The 16,122-nt window shown below is 40.1% G+C and overlaps 1 protein-coding gene across 1 annotated transcript in view; it reads right to left on the reverse strand.

The window, feature by feature from the left end:
- Nucleotides 1-15,933, reverse strand: part of STRADB (STE20-related kinase adaptor beta) — a 23,910-nt gene extending 7,977 nt beyond the window's left edge. Inside the window, exons 1-4 of the mRNA XM_008581647.1 lie at nucleotides 15,790-15,933; nucleotides 12,404-12,502; nucleotides 8,276-8,356; nucleotides 3,477-3,576 (exon numbers count right to left, since the gene is read on the reverse strand). Coding sequence (XP_008579869.1) covers nucleotides 3,477-3,576; nucleotides 8,276-8,356; nucleotides 12,404-12,415 — 193 coding nt within the window. The 5' untranslated portion in view covers nucleotides 12,416-12,502; nucleotides 15,790-15,933. The remainder of the gene's footprint in view (nucleotides 1-3,476; nucleotides 3,577-8,275; nucleotides 8,357-12,403; nucleotides 12,503-15,789) is intronic.
- Between the last annotated feature and the right edge of the window lie 189 nt (nucleotides 15,934-16,122).

A 16,122-nucleotide genomic window follows, 5' to 3' on the forward strand; every position in this document is an offset into this window, starting at 1 on the left:
CCGAGGGTTCGGATCCCACATACAGACCGGTTCCCGCTCACTGGCTGAGCGAGGCGCAGGAGCAACACCGAGGGTTGCAATCCCGTTGCCGGTCCCCGGTCCGGTACGGGGGCAACACTGAGGGTTGCGATCCGTTGCCGGACACGGAAAAAGACAAAAGACAAAAAAAAAAAAAAAAAATCAGGCAGGGAATTAAATAGGCAATCTACAAAATAAAATATAGGAATGGCCAATAAGCGTATGAAAAGATGCTCAAGATAGAGAAATGCAAATTAAAACTAATACTCATAATGTTATTTCCTTCCCTCTCTCCACAGTCACGATTCTGTCAGTTTTATCTTTGAAATGGAGTTAATCTCAAATTCACCTCCCTCTCCAGTGTCGGCGTCACTGCCTTTGTTCAAGTCCTGTCCACTCTCCCTGGATATACGCAGTGACTCCCTCGCTTTGCCCTTGCCCTGCGCGCTCAACCGGTGCATTCACCAGCATTACTGAGGGAACGACTTCAAAATGCCTTTGCCTAGGGGCCGGCCCGGTGGTGCACTGGATAGTGTGCCGCTTGGGAAGCGCGGCAGCGCTCCCGTCCGAGGGTTCGGATCCCATGTACAGACCGGCTCCCGCTCACTGGCTGAGCGAGGCACGGGAGCAACGCCGAGGCTTGCGATCCCGTCGCCGGTCCCCGGTCCGGTACGGGGGCAACACTGAGGGTTGCGATCCATTGCCGGACACGGAAAAAAGACAAAAAGACAAAAAAAAACAAACAAACAAACAAAATGCCTTTGCCTAGGCCCCATTCTCCAGAAATTTTGATTCAATAGCTATGCAATGGAATACGGGCACTGCAATTTTTAAAGAGACACAGGTAGCAAGGATGATACCTCTGGCTGTGAACCACTCTTCTATCTTCCAGACTGCTGTCAGAGTTGTTCTAAATTTGGCATTTTATCAATGGGAAGGTATTACAGTGTAGCAGCTGAGAGCTTAGACCCTACAGTCAGAAAATTCTGTTTTCAAATCACTAGCTATAACTATCTCACAGCCTCAGTATCCTCATCCACAAAATGGAAGTGGTAAAGAGTTAAACGGAAAAAGTACATGTTAAGTGTTCAGCATAACTCCTGTTAGACGCTATGACTACCATCACTACTATTCCACAATGTCTCCCCAGCACAGAGAGGATAAATTCCAAACTTCTGCCTTAAATCATTTGAGTAATGAAGTGGGTAAGTTGTGGGGGCCAATAGAAGGAATCCAAACTTCTGCAAACACCTTTTGAAGTCCTTCACAATGTATTCCAAACCTGCCTTTCCAGGTTTATCTCCTACCACTGCCTACTGTCTCCTTGTTCACACTTATAGTCACAGAGGAGCTGTATGGTATTTCCCTTTAACAATCCTTCCTCAGTCATTTACTAAAGTAAGCATTTTTTTCCCGTTTTAGATTGGCACCATCTGAACTCCCTTTCTAATTCTGGGAAATTTGCCACCATGTGCTATTTTAGAAAAGGTCAGATCCTTATTCTCCCTTGGTCTCCTTGACTCTGGCATAACAGGGACCTAAACTTGGCCAATTGGAGGATGGGCAGTCGGAACTCAGCGTACTGGGGTGTGATGTCTGGAGGGGGGGCACCCTACCAGGCAGTACCCTGACTGGGCTGCTCCTAGTCCATGGCCCCGTCCTAGTCACCCAGCTTCTCTTAGTTTCTTCCAAGTCTGATTCTCTAGCAAACAATTCTGTGAGTTAGTGATATTGTTCAAAAATTCATTTTCTGCTTAAGTTAGCCAGGATTGTTTTCTGTTGTGTGTAACAAAAACCCTGACTAGCACATCTAGCAAACTTTGCCTCATTCTTCAGGATCCAGCCCCTTTTTGCCCTCTCTCTTGACTCTCAGAGGTGATTGGTTGGATGCTCCATCTTCTCTGTTTCCACTAACGCTCAGCATGTACCTCCACTACAATACCTTCCAGTGCATAAAACAAAGCTATCTTATGTGTTCATCTTCCAGACATGATGTGAATTCCTCAAGTGTTTTACACGGCTTTGTATCCCTAGCATCTAACGTCGTCACTGCTTTGCAGTGTTTAATGGATGCTTCTCAGTATTCAAAGCAAATGTTGCACATATAAAAACTATAAATAACCCATCCTGTTCCACACTTAACTGAGAAAGGTTTCTTCCACAAATGGGATTTTAGGCAATTTTTTAAAAATAAAATATTAAATTTAATTTTATGTGAAATTGGTTGAAGAAACATGGGAAACAAAAAGAGTTCTGAAGTTTAGATTTCTTCCACATGTAAGACATGACTTCCTAAAGTGTTAAGAAATAAAGATCAAAAATACATTGAGGTTAGAACAATTTTATGGTTCAATTTGGAGAGCAGTACTTACTCCCTACTATATTAAAAAAAATTCACTTGCTTACACATCTCTCTACCCACTCTACCACTCTATTTTGTCAAAGTATTATTTATATACTGTTGAGATTTGTAACATTTATATTGTTCTATAATTCTATGAGAATTCATAGTTCTCATAGTTATATAGACTTAGTTTTTTATTTAAATCTATCATGTGCTCACCACTAGGACTTTCAGCACAACTTTCATATCTGAGGTCCTTTGTTTTTATCTATTTATTGACTACTGAGATTTCATCATTAGGTAGCTTTTCCAAGAAGGGTTTATAGATGTTATATTCATTGCATTTTTGCATGCTTGAGAATGACTGTGTTCTCTTATTTGTGAAGAAGAGTTTGGCTGGACATAAAATTCTTTGGTCGTCCTTTTTTCCTGGATCTTTGTACACATTGTCCCATTGTCTTTTGGCACTAACCACTGCTCTTAACACAGCTTCTCTAGTCATCCCTTGGTTGCCTGAATTTTACCTTCAGGTGTTGTTTTGTTTCTGTCCCTGGATTTGAATTTTTTTTTAATTTATCAATATACAACATAGTTGATTTAATGTCCCTTTACCAATTCCTCCTTTTCTCCCTCCCTCTCCCCCCACTACCCCCACCATCAACATCATATTTGTTCACTTATCTTAACAAGTTCAAGGAATTATTGTGATTGTTGTCTAATTTTAAATTAGAAAATAATCTGATTAAAGGACTATGACTGAAAGGATTTACATAATTTGATTTTAATTTATATCCAGTATAAATTATACCCATAAAATTAGAAGCTTCCCACAATAAAGACAAAAATAATAAGTATTTAGATTATTTAGTATCTTCCTCCTCCAAATGTTCTTCAGAGGAAAAGTAAAAATTCTAGACAGCAAACTTGAAAAAATATGGGCCATTACTTTAAATTAGACATGAAATGAATTGAATCCATTTGACTAACACAATTAATATCTACTTTTATGCTGTAGATGATAACAAAAAAAGACTTGCCTATGAAATAATCTTTTTTGTCATCAGTTTCATTTCTAGTAGTAAAAGGTCAATTATATGAAATCCAAGATTATTACCTATTTCTACTTGAAGCTCATAGTGAGACACGTTAGTGGAACATATCACTTCACTGGCTCTAGTGGATGGAGGTGACCAGGAAAGGGTTGGCTCATCAACCTGCATTTTTTTAAAAGATGAAAATAAGATAAGTATAAACTATTTTGGCCCCCCAATTTGGTCCCATTACCCCAATATAAAACACTGATATTGTATTTTCGAACACTGAGGTGTTCATTAGGAAGGCACTGAAAAGTAGCTTAACAGACTGCTTTAATATCTAAAAGAAATTTACCCATTACTAATTGATGTTAGTTAGAAAGCTGTCAGCCTATGAAGGGGGAGAGACCAGAAAAAGCAGATTTACAGATAGCAAGGAATACTGTGCAGTGTAATTTCCAGTAAAACTTTTAGAAGTCACTAACAGGGCCGGCCTGTGGTTCACTTGGGAGAGTGTGGTGCTGATAACACCAAGGCCACGGGTTTGGATCCCTGTATAGGGATGGCTGGTTAGCTCACTTCGGAGAGCGTGGTGTTGACAACACCAAGTCAAAGGTTAAGATCCCCTTACCGGTCATCTCTTAAAAAAAAAAAAGAAGTTGCTAAGCATGGCTGTTAATTCTTCATGGTGTATAATAAACATAACAAGGGAAGGGCTGCAGGGACCTACAAAGAATATTCTGTGCTTGTACTCTTGCTTCAAGTGGTCATCAGGTCACCATTTCTTGTACAAAGTACATGCTCTGCTAGTGGAGGTATTAACAGGAAAGAAATAATTTCTACACTGGAGCCTGTTAAAATTGCTGAAGAAGTTTTCTCACAAGATGAAATGAATCAGAAGAGAGTCAGAAAGAAAAACAAACCTAAGGAGATAGAAGAGTAACATACAGACCTCCTGAGTGAATGACCATGTACCAGTATGAGGTCTCATGGGCTGCTTGGGAGTCACAGTCTTAGGTTGCACCTGAATACAGTGGCAGTGAAATAACATGCATGCAAGAGAAAGAGGCCTAAACCACTGGAGTCATGTGATAGCCATCAGGATATCCCAAAGGACACTTAGAAGCTTATATAGGCACCAGCAGATGGTAGGAATCTTGTTACTGCTTCCAAGGTGGGAAGAAAGAGAAAAAATAATATTACTACGTGCTAGGAATTGTGCTAACTACTTTTTGCATCTTTGACTCTTTTTAAGCAGGAGAAAGAGATGGAGTTTGCAAGAGTGACAGGAGGATTATGTGTCCCTTAAACTTTAAAGAGAACAGAAGAAAAAAAAATTATAAGCCATGGCTAACTAAAGATGAATAAAGGTGAACATTGTTCAAAAGGAATGAAAGATTGTAAAAAGAAATTCTACTATACAATTGGAAATAATCCCAATGAAAAGAGAAAAGAAATCTAAATAAATCAATTTCATTTCTTCAGAACAGGTAGTCTTCAGATAAACTCAGATTTAAAGAACATATAAAAGACAGTGAAAAGAGCATATAACAATTTTTAAAACTTCTATTTATTTATTTTTTTAAGAACCCCCCGCCCCTAAAAATTTTTAAATGATATCAACCTATGAGGCTGTCAGGAAGGCTAGAGACATAATGAACTGAACACAGTTCACTGCTTGAAAAAATGGCTTAACATTACCTAGAGATGACCAAAAATCAGAGCTATCAGCCTCTATTTTGCTTCCATCTGCTCCATAAGGTAAATGATCTTTAAAGTAGGAGGCTCGCCAGTTATCTCATTTGGTTAGAGCATAGTGTTATTACACCAAAGTCAAGGGCTCAGATTCCCATACTGGCCAGCCACCAAAAAAATAAATAAATAAGCTAGAAAGGGCACATATATTGTTAATAAGTATTCAAAGCTCTAAACAGGTTGTTTTAAATATGTTCACACGTCCAGGCCAAGGGATATTAAGTTTGCAGATATGGTAGAATTACAGATGAGAAACCAGAATGGAAATAGTTAAACATTAACCCAATTTTCAAAAAGGGGGAAAATTACAAAGGGGCAAAAAGCTTGAAGCTGCTGTCAGGTAAAGTCTGAGATCAAATCATTAGATAGATGAATTATGAGCACTTAGGAGAACATGGTATATTAGTCTGTTTTATGTTGTTATAATGGAATACCTGAGACTGGGTAAGTTATAAAGAAAAGAAAGGTTTATCTGGCTCATGATTCTGAGGGCTGAAATGTCTAAGACTGGGCAGCTACATCTGACAAGGGCCTCAGGATCCTGCCTGTGCAAAGAGAAATCACATGGTGAGAGAGGAAGCAAGAAAGATGGGGAAGGGAGGTGCCAAGATCTTTTTAACAACCAGCTCTCTGAGATCTAACAGAGCAAGAACTCACTCACCACCAACCCTGCCCCCCCAGGGAGGGCATTAATCTATTCATGAGGGATCCACCCCCATGACTCAAATACCTCCCACTAGGCCATTCATACCAACAATGCCACGTTGGGGATCAAACTGCAACATGAGTTTTTTGAAGAGAAACATCCAAACCATAGTACATGGTAATCACAAGAAGACAACACAGGTTTACTAAGGGTAAATCATCCCAAACTAACTTCACTTCTCTTTTTGATTTGATGACTAGTTAGAAAACTAGAAAGCAAAAATTATGGCAGGTTCCTTGTTCTGTTAAACAGTTTAATGACTTCCTGATGATGCAAAAGACCTGCTTTTAAAAAAAAAAGTATGCATTATGCATGGCTAGGCATAGCTAATTACTGAACAAACAAATCAGGACTCAGAATCATCTTAAGAAACTGAAAGAATAGGCCCAGATCAGTTAAATTTTACAGGGATAGGTGCAAAATCTTATATTTAAGTTAAAAAAAAAAAAAGGCCTAAATACAAAATTGAGGATACCAGGTCTATGACCCAGAGGTTTCAGTCAACAGTATGCCAGGGATGGTTAAATAAAAGCACAATATTGAGTTATATTTACAGAAGCAAAATGAGCAGACTGAAAGAGATAAGAATTTCACTGTATTCTGAGATAATTAGATAGTACTCAGAGCACCAATCGATTACTGACCCACCACAATTTAAGGGGGACATTGCAAAATGGTGATGCACAGAGAAAGCCAACCATGTTCTTTCAGTGTTGCCAGAGCACTGAAAGTCTGGCAACACTCAAGGAATTGGGAATACTTAATCTGGAAAAAAAAATATTAAGAATATATATAGTTACTATTCTCAATTGACTAAAAGATCAATGTAGAAGGGTAAATACGGTTGTTCAGAGAGCAAAGCTCAGATCAACAGATAGAAGCTACAGGATGCAGATTTCAGTTAAGAGTAAGAAATTCACAGTAACTGGTACCACCAAACAGTGGATCAGGCATCAAGCTGCCTCCTCCCATCATCCCTTCTCTATTATATATTCAGACAGAGGCTGGGTGACTACCACTGACAGTATCTGAGGTACTCTGGAGTATTAGAGAATAAAGAGTGAAATGACAAAAATGAAGACAGCTGAACACAGGAATGAGATAAATCATAAGCAGAATTAACTAGGATTACCTTATTTTGTAGCAAATAAGGCATTTGCAATGTAGGCTCCATTCTGGAGTAAAAACTGCAGCATAAAGTAAGGATTAAGGGCAGGAAAAGATCCCAGAGAAATATTTATTACCAAGCATGTTCCTTTAAATATTATTTAATAAATCAAGCATTTATCCCCCAGGGGAGATAGAGATGAGTAAGACAGGATGCCCACTTTTATGAAGATCATGTTATATATAGTTGGAGAGACGTACAAATCAATCATCATGAGTAAATACAGTAAGTATCACTTATGGGAATGTCTAAGATATGTGGGAGCATAATGGAATAATGGAATAAAAAGTGGAAAGCCTTCATAGATGTGATAGATGAAACAATTCTTTACAGATGAGGAGAAATTTCAGAGGGAGGTAAGAAAAGGGTATTTCAAGCAGAGAGAAGAGTATGTGCTAAGACTCAATAGCAAGAAATGGAATGTAGAAACTAGACATATCCGCACCATTAAAAGTCCTTATATCATGCTAAGGAGTTCAGACTTTATCCCGTAGGTTTTAGGAAACCATGGAAGTTTTTAAGCTGGAAACGACACAAGCAGGCCTGTACTGGTAGCAGTACTGAACACTGATGAGAGTGGGGAAGAAGACTATCTGCGTCTAGGGGACTAGAGGCAATGAATCTACATGCAGTATTCCAGCTGAGAGACGAGACGTGAGTAGAAGCAGCACTCATGTGAAAGAAGGGTTGGACTCAAGGGCACTTCAGAGGCAGACTCAGAAGACTTGGTGTATAACTAAATATGGGGATAGAGGTAGAAGCAGCATGAGGATAACTCCGAAGTTTCTAGTTAGGCAGGATGACATAGCAGATGGGTTTTCATTAGCCCAAGCAGGAAATACAATGGGTTGGTAAGATTTGAGAGAAGATTAAGGTTTTATTCAAACAGAGTAGATATGCCTTTGAAAAATCCAACTGGAGGTATTCTACAGACAATTCTGGTGTCTAGGAAAGACTGGGGTTACAGATAAAAACGTGAGAATCGTAAGTTCTGCTTGATGCCAGAGTCCCCTCAAGACACCTAACACAGCTGGAGGACAATCTGAAATCTGAATAACTGATGCAATAGGAAAAGGGAGAGCCCATTTAGGAAGACGGGAAGAGGCCAATTATAGATTCACAGAGAATAGCGGGAGAAAGAAGAAACAGTAAAAGACACTGTAAAGAAAAGGAGATATAGAAGAACCAGGAGTGAATGGTATTACAGAAGGCAAAGGAGGAGTATTAATCATACTCAACCTTTTTCTTACCAAGTACTGATGGATACTGGTTTCGGACTGTTTTGCAGGTCTGAGGGATTCAACTTGTGTTCGTGAAGTGCAGAAACAATCCTGGAAGTCAGAAATGCATTAAAGTAAGTGAAAAATAAGTCACGGGATAGGGAAAGGGGATGTATGGAAACATAAAGGTCTGGTGACTGGAGTGGGGATCAGAGAAAAAGGGCGGCATGCAGGAACCCAGAAGCGAATCTACGATCCATACCATGGAGGTACTCAGTATGGGAGAGAAGGGCAAAGCAGCCGGTTAAGCAATAGATAAACTTCATATCTGGTAGTATTTTTCTTGGCACTATTGCTGATCCTTGTCTTCTCTTTTCTTGAGGTTATAATATTAATTCATTTTAACAATTGGTATTCATTTTGTAACTCATCACTTTTGTGGTTTTCTTCTGAATATTAAGCTAAAGATTAAAGTACAATATCAAATAAGGCTTTCCATATAAGTCCATCCATGTCTGCTTAATACTTTATGTCAGTTACTTAGAGTAATCAAACCTCCTTTCTTTTAAAATATGCCAGAATTTCTCTCGAATCAAACTAGTCATTTTCCAAATTAGCCTAAATTACTGATGATTTTAAGTTGAATTCCTACAGTCTGCATACTTTACCAATCTATCCCAATAATTTGGTATATAATTCCCACTGTTTTATGTAAAAGTCATTCTGAAAAACAAAAGCTAACAATGTCAAGACAGCTGCAGAATCAATTCCTTTGCAAAGTTTATATGGGTTTTCTAGGGTGAATAATATTTATAATAAAACAGTTTTTGAAAATACTTATTATTGTCATATTGAAAACAACCACCAGTTAGTTCATTTACACATTAAGCTCAGTATTTATATATTTTTTGTAACATTTACCCTGAATTTTTCACAACAATCACTAACACTATTGTGCAGAAGAGCGTTAACATAGCAGGCCAAAAACTGCTACTCTTAGAAAAGGCCTGTGTACAAGGTTGACCCTTGGCTAGTATCTGGGAACCTGGATTTTGGGAGAGTTTCTATCATTCCCTAAGAATGGCTCACTGTGCCTGTTTGTACAAACAATATGATTTATTCTGAACCCCTGGCTTTTTTTCTGGGAGGCTAGGGTTGTGTTATGTGATAGCTGAGGGCACATGCAGACATGACCAATCCCCAATAAAAACCCTGAGTCTGAGTCTCTAATAAGCTTCCCTTGTAGGTAACATTTCACATATCACAACTCAGGGGGAATTAAGCACACATCCCTTGTGACTTCAGTGAAAGAGGATTCTTGAAACTTATGCCTGGTTTCCTCTGAACTTCGCCCCACATACCTCTTCTCGTTGCTGGTTTTGCTTTGTATCATTTTGCTAATAAATCTTAGCTGTATGACTATATGCTAAGTTCTTTTAGTCTTCCTGGAGAATCACCAACCCAGAGGTGGTTTGGGGGAACCCTGACACAACCATCAAAATTTACTCAAGCATATAAAAAGAGTCTTTCTCTCTAAATAATGCCTGTCACTTTGTTTGATGGAAGAGAAGTTAATTTAAGACACATTGGGCATTTCTTTAAAAACTTAAATTGATCTCAATTTATTTTCAAAATAAGAGTTGTGATCCATGTTCTCAGCTTATAAAAATGTAGGAAACATTTTATAAAATAATATGGTAGACTTCTATTTCATCTTTATACAAAATTTTCACAGTGCAACAAAGTGATCACTATTACATATGAAGATAGTGAAAACCAGTCAGGATAAGTATAATGCAGAATATTTTTGCTGTCTCCTCCTAAAATATGTTAGCATGTTCATTACCTGCCCAGGTTATAAAAATCACAATATAGCTATATCTTATCCTTCAAAACATTTTTATATACACACTGCACCAATCAGATGCTGGTGAATATAATAGCTCATGAAGACTCTACACATTAATCTCTTTCAGGCAGCACAATAATTTAAAACTATGCAGAAGAAAGCTCCTCAAAATATTTTTGAATATAATTTCTTTATCCAGTATCATAGCCAAGTAAAAAGCAGTTACACCTCATAAAGAATCTAAAAGAAAATATTTTACTTATGCTGCTCTTTTGAAAACATTTCTTAGTTCTCAAATAGAGGGTAATACCTGAATGGGGAGGAATCCTTCATAAGTAAAGACATCAACTTTATCTCAGTTACAAAAACTTCTCATTTAGGGAAAAAAGTAAATATTTTGATTCAAAGGATTCTAAAATATTTCACCATTTCAGAAAAATGTAATTTAAAGTTAAAACTATTGAAAAATCAAATTAATATAAATCACTCATCATATTCTATTACTTTTTGCAAAATCCATAATTATGAAATAATAAAGTAAAAATCCAGAAGACAACCACATAGCCCTCTGAATCTTAGAATCCTCATCTGTCAAATGAGGAGACTAGACTAAATGCCCTTTGACATCTTCTCTAGCTTATAAGTTGATATAAAATTGTAAATCTTAGGGGCCGGCCCAGTGGCGCACTGCTACAGTGCGCCGCTTGGGAGCGCGGTGGCGCTCCCGCCGAGGGTTCAGATCCCACATACAGACCGGCCGCTCACTGGCTGAGCGAGGTGCGGGCGCAACGCCGCGGGTTGCGATCCCGTTGCCGGTCCCGGTACGGGCACGACACTGAGGGTTGCGATCCATTGCCGGTCACGAAAAAAGACAAAAAGGAAAAAAAAAATTGTAAATCTCAAGTAATCCTTTAGAGCAGGGGTTGGCAAACCATGGTCCATGAGCCAAACGTGACCCACCACCTATTTTTATGAATACGGTTAGAACACAGACACAGTCATTCATTTTCATTAATTTATATACTGCCTATGGCTGCTTTCATGCTACAACAGCAGAAGAGTAGTTGTAACAGAGACCACATGGCATGCAAATACTTTCTGTCCTTTACAGAAAAAGTTTGCTGATCCCCGTTACAGAGAATGAGACGTTTCACCTCACATTTCACAGAGAGTGGAAGTTTTTATATTTTCCACATATATAAAGCTCCCCTTTCAAAAAGAAAAGATTTATTTTAAACATTTAAAGTAAATGTGCTATGTATTTTCCATATAACTAACAACACAGTCTCCTAACTTCATAGTTCTGCCTCTCAGCCTTGGCAACTGATGGGGTAGATCAGAAGATAGGAGTCTGAGCCTTGGCTCCAATTCTTTGCAGTCTTGGGCTAACTCAGAATGAGGATGACACCACTGCTCTGCCAGTCTCTCACAATTTTAAAGACCAAAAGAGATATATAAAAGTATTTGTAAACTACAAATCATCATATAAACACACTCATCACTTTTTAAAAGATCACTGTCTTAATGTAAAAATTCCCTATTCAACTATTACAGTATATATAAGATTGAATGCAAGTCCTCAAGCTACTTAAAGTAGAAACTATAGATCTACAAACAGAAAACAAGTTGGCATCTATACCTCATATTATACATTGATCCAAATGTTCCTGTCTAATTGTTAAGTCAAAGGGCTTATTTTTTAATACTATTTTGCTTGACTTTAGTCAGATGGACATTTATAAAAAGGATTTTTGAAAGACTTAAAGGACAAGGCACAGCTAACTGGATGAGAGTGGCATATCTAAGTCAACAGAAGTATGAGAAAAAGTGGGTATGGTACAAAAGATCAGAGTAATGAGTATATCAAAAAAGTATAGGAAAAGTTCTTTTTGAAAGAGACAAAATCTCAATGAGAATTTAATTCATTTCTCAAGACCAAAAGCTACTCAGGTCAAAATAACTTCTCAGAGCATAAGAATATCCCATCAGAATATGCCTTTAGGGCTGGCCCGGTGGCGCACTGGAGAGTGCGCCGCTTGGGAGCGCGGCGGCACTCCCGCCGAGGGTTCAGATCCCATGTGGAGACCGGTTCCCGCTCACTGGCTGAGCGCGGTGTGGGCGCAACACCGAGGGTTGCGATCCCGTTGCCGGTCCCCGGTACGGGCGTGACACCGAGGGTTGCGATCCTGTTACCGGTCAGTAAAAAAGACAAAATGGAAAAAAAAAGAATATGCCTTTAGCCGTGGCCCTGCACTAACATCTAACTACTCTGAGAGCACAAAATCAGATCCATGTAAACAAAAACTTACCAAAAGAGACATTGAATCGCTTTAGTTCACAGAAAGTGACAAAAATCCATCTAATCCAAAGATTTTTGTTTTATCTTCTTTTCAAGATGCAGAAATATCCTATTACAAAAAAACAAAAGCAAAATAATTTAGATTTAAATAAAAGTTCCTTGAAGAACTAGTTGCCATAAACTCACCCGATATTTAGGCAGCTATTCCTTGACACAAGAACTAGAGACATTCCTGAGAAGTGTCTTTAAAGAACATTTCTCTTTACTAAAACTACTTGGGATCTGACATTACAACAAAAGCCAGAGTGAGGTCAAATATATTTGCATCTCTCCTCTATATTTTCTGCACTATTTCTTTAAAGAGCCCTGAACAAATGTGAAAACAATAGAGAAAAGCAATTTTGGACCCACTCTTAATACAAATGGTGCTACTTACAAATAAACCTCAAGAATTTCCAACAGTTCCACTTATAGTAAACTTTAAGACTTTCCGAAGTTTTCCACTGGATTAATTACCTACCAAATCAATTATTTGGGGTCCCTGGCCAGCAAATTTGGGAAATAACCAGGATTAGTAAAACTAGGAACTAATGTTTTCTTGTTGCCACATACTTAGAAAAAAGAAAAGGAATTTTTTAGTTTTCATATGAAAATAATACTTTTTGTAGGCTAAATTTCTTTGACCTTATGATTTTTAGTTCTCAATTCTACTCTTAAAATTTGGCAGATATCAAAGATATGTAGATTATAATGCACATATTTCCTGTCCACTTTCACCAACTAAGTATTAATCTCAATAGTTTGTGAAGATTCTGCAACAGATTCAGAGGTTTAAAATAGTAATCTCTTCAGATTCAAGCAGATACAAAAGCACCACCAAACGTTTCCAGACCTTTAGTAATAGAAAGGATGGCAATGTTCTAAACTTGCTAGTGGGGGCTGTTCTCTTACATCTAACCAATATCGCCTCCTTCATCTAAATGGAGTTTCATTATTTCATTTTAATGAAGTTCTCAAATTTTATGAAGGTTTTATACACTAGGAGAAAAGGAAGATTTTATACACCATTAATATTATAAATAATAAGTAAATATGATATAGCAGTATCCAGTTTTACTCCTAAGGAAAGAAGTAAATTTATTCAGGATGTTCATTATGAACCAAAGGTAGGAAATGGAAGGAAGGAAAACCTGAAAGGTTATGATTATTTTGTCACCAGTCACTCGTTGCCATCAATTTAAGGCACTGGAGTTTCCCATGCTACAAAAAGGGGAAAGCAATGCCTGCCCTGCTTACCTTCCAGAATGCTTGAGATCAAATGAGCTACATCATGCGCAAACGCTCATAACCACCGAATATTGTATCAATCTAAAAGCTTGAGAGGATGCTCTCTGAAAGGTGCATTCAAATATTATTGGTGGCAGGCCAAAATGGTAAGGCTCACTTGTAAACCAAGTTGGCAATGATTTGATAAGCATGAAAATATTCATACCTTTGACCCAGTAAAATTCCCACTCCTAGTATTCTATTCTAAAGAGATATTCAGGTAAACAAAGCAACTATACACACATAGCAAGTCATTACACTGTTACCTGTAACACCCAAATATTCATTGTACAAGACTTTATGGCTAGGCACTGGATTGGGCACTGTGCTGGGAACTGGGGACAGACACTGTTAATCAAGACAGAAAACGTCCTGACTGCTTTTAGCTGACTTTCCTACAAGCAGAAAGGTTAGGAATGTTGTAATTAACTGAATTGTCTGGTTATCACAATTTTGAATCCTGCTATCTTCATTTAATATTAGCAGGTTGTTACAGATTTTGTCTTAAACAACAAAACAATTTGAAACTCCATTACATTATTTATTTTTCAGAAAAACTCATTAGAAACGGGCACAATCTGTAAGAACTGTTAGTATTAAAAGGGTTGTCCCGGGCCGGACCGGTGGCGCACTGGAGAGTGCGCCGCTTGCGAGCGCGGCGGCGCTCCCGCCGCGGGTTCGGATCCCATGTGGAGACCGGTTCCCGCTCACTGGCTGAGCGCGGTGCGGACGCAACACCGAGGGTTGCGATCCCGTTGCCGGTCCCTGGTACGGGCGCGACACCGAGGGTTGCGATCCCGTTACTGGTCAGTAAAAAAGACAAAAAAGGGAAAAAAAAAAAAAAAAAAAAGGGTTGTCCCCACAGGGTGGTTTAATCCCAGAGGTCTTTGCCTTAGATTCACCAGACTATTAAAGAGATAATTTTTCAAGACATTTTGAGGTCAAGGCACCAGCTGCACCTGGCAAAAATGTGGGGGGTGGGGATTTGCTGTCAATTTTCTCCTGCATGCTCTCTCACTAGGTATGAATATAAACCCTATTTTTAAAACCCGTACTAAAACAAAACAAAACAAATTCCTACTTAAAAGACCTATATTTCTAAATATATTCATGAGTACATCAGTGTAGTCCCTTGCACACGTATAAAAAGCTAAGTAAAATAAAGCTTTATACATAATTTTAACTTGTTCCAAAATAAAATGATTCACTCGAAGGTTCGGATCTGAAAGGTTAACACTTTCTGTGGAAACCAAAGGGCGCATCTATGAGTATTTACAGAACTTGGGTTTTAAGTTAATTTAGGCATCCAGCAGAGGCCATTGTTACAGAGAATGCAAGAAAAAGACTTAAATCACTTTGTTGAGCTTTAAAATTACTGTAATTTTCAGAGTGATCTTGGGAACCCATAGTCTTAAAGATTATAGCGCCCAATGGCTCGGTAGAATTATCCAAACTTAATCTTGTGACTCGTGCTTTCAAGAAATCTTTACCGAGCGCCACCGTGTGCAGGCACTGTGCTAGGTAGGCGCTGTGTCACAAGTCGCGATCAAGTTTTGAGGAAAAAGGGACTTCACACAACAAACCCACGACGTAAAAAAACAACGCTGAATTTAAATACCGCGGACAAAACGACGCCTGAGCACTTAATTTTGTAAACGATTCCTTCCCAGTCCAGCACTGGGGGGACTTTGTAGCTAACTCGCAGAAGGAGGCGGGGCCAGAGCGTGTCTTCTGTTTGGAAACTCGCCAGGCCCGTGAGCGCCGCCGAAGGTAAGAGCTGGGGGGTGAGCGCACCGCGCACGGCAGGGGCCCCGCGCACCTGGAGCGGCCAACCCCAGCAGGCACCACCGGCGGCCCGGGACTCCCCGCAGATCCTGAGCGGCCGCGGGGGCGGCTCGCCACGCCAGGCCGGACTCTGGCCACGGCTCCGCCAGCCGGCCGTACCCGGGCTCGAGGTGGGAGGCGAGTTCTGGCCTCCGGCTTCCCAGGGTGTGCGCGGACCACGCCACGATCCCTCTCGCCCCCATCGGGCCCTAGGCCTCCCCCTCCCTGGCCTATCTGCCCCATTACCCTAGTGGCGACCACGGCCAGCGACTCTCCTTAGGCTGCCAGAGGTGCGGAGCCGGGGCGGACGCGGGAGCCCGGGAGTCCGGCTCCCGGACGTAAGAGGTCAGAGCACTAGGCCCGCTCCCAGCGCGGACCGCGGAGCACAGCAGGGCGGCGGGGCCGGGACCCGGGCCGTCGGCCTGGAACTCTGCCCCAGCCCCAGGCAACTCGCGGGGACTGGATTCGCCGCACCCGGGCCCGGGGTCACGGCCCCGCCTCCCGCCCCGCGGCCGGCCAACGAGGGGCGGGGCAGCCGGGGGGCGGGAGGGATGGGGCTTTCTGAGTGCCGGCAAGGGC

Source organism: Galeopterus variegatus, unplaced genomic scaffold (assembly GCF_000696425.1).
Source record: "Galeopterus variegatus unplaced genomic scaffold, G_variegatus-3.0.2 Scaffold2425, whole genome shotgun sequence".
NCBI lineage: Eukaryota > Metazoa > Chordata > Mammalia > Dermoptera > Cynocephalidae > Galeopterus > Galeopterus variegatus.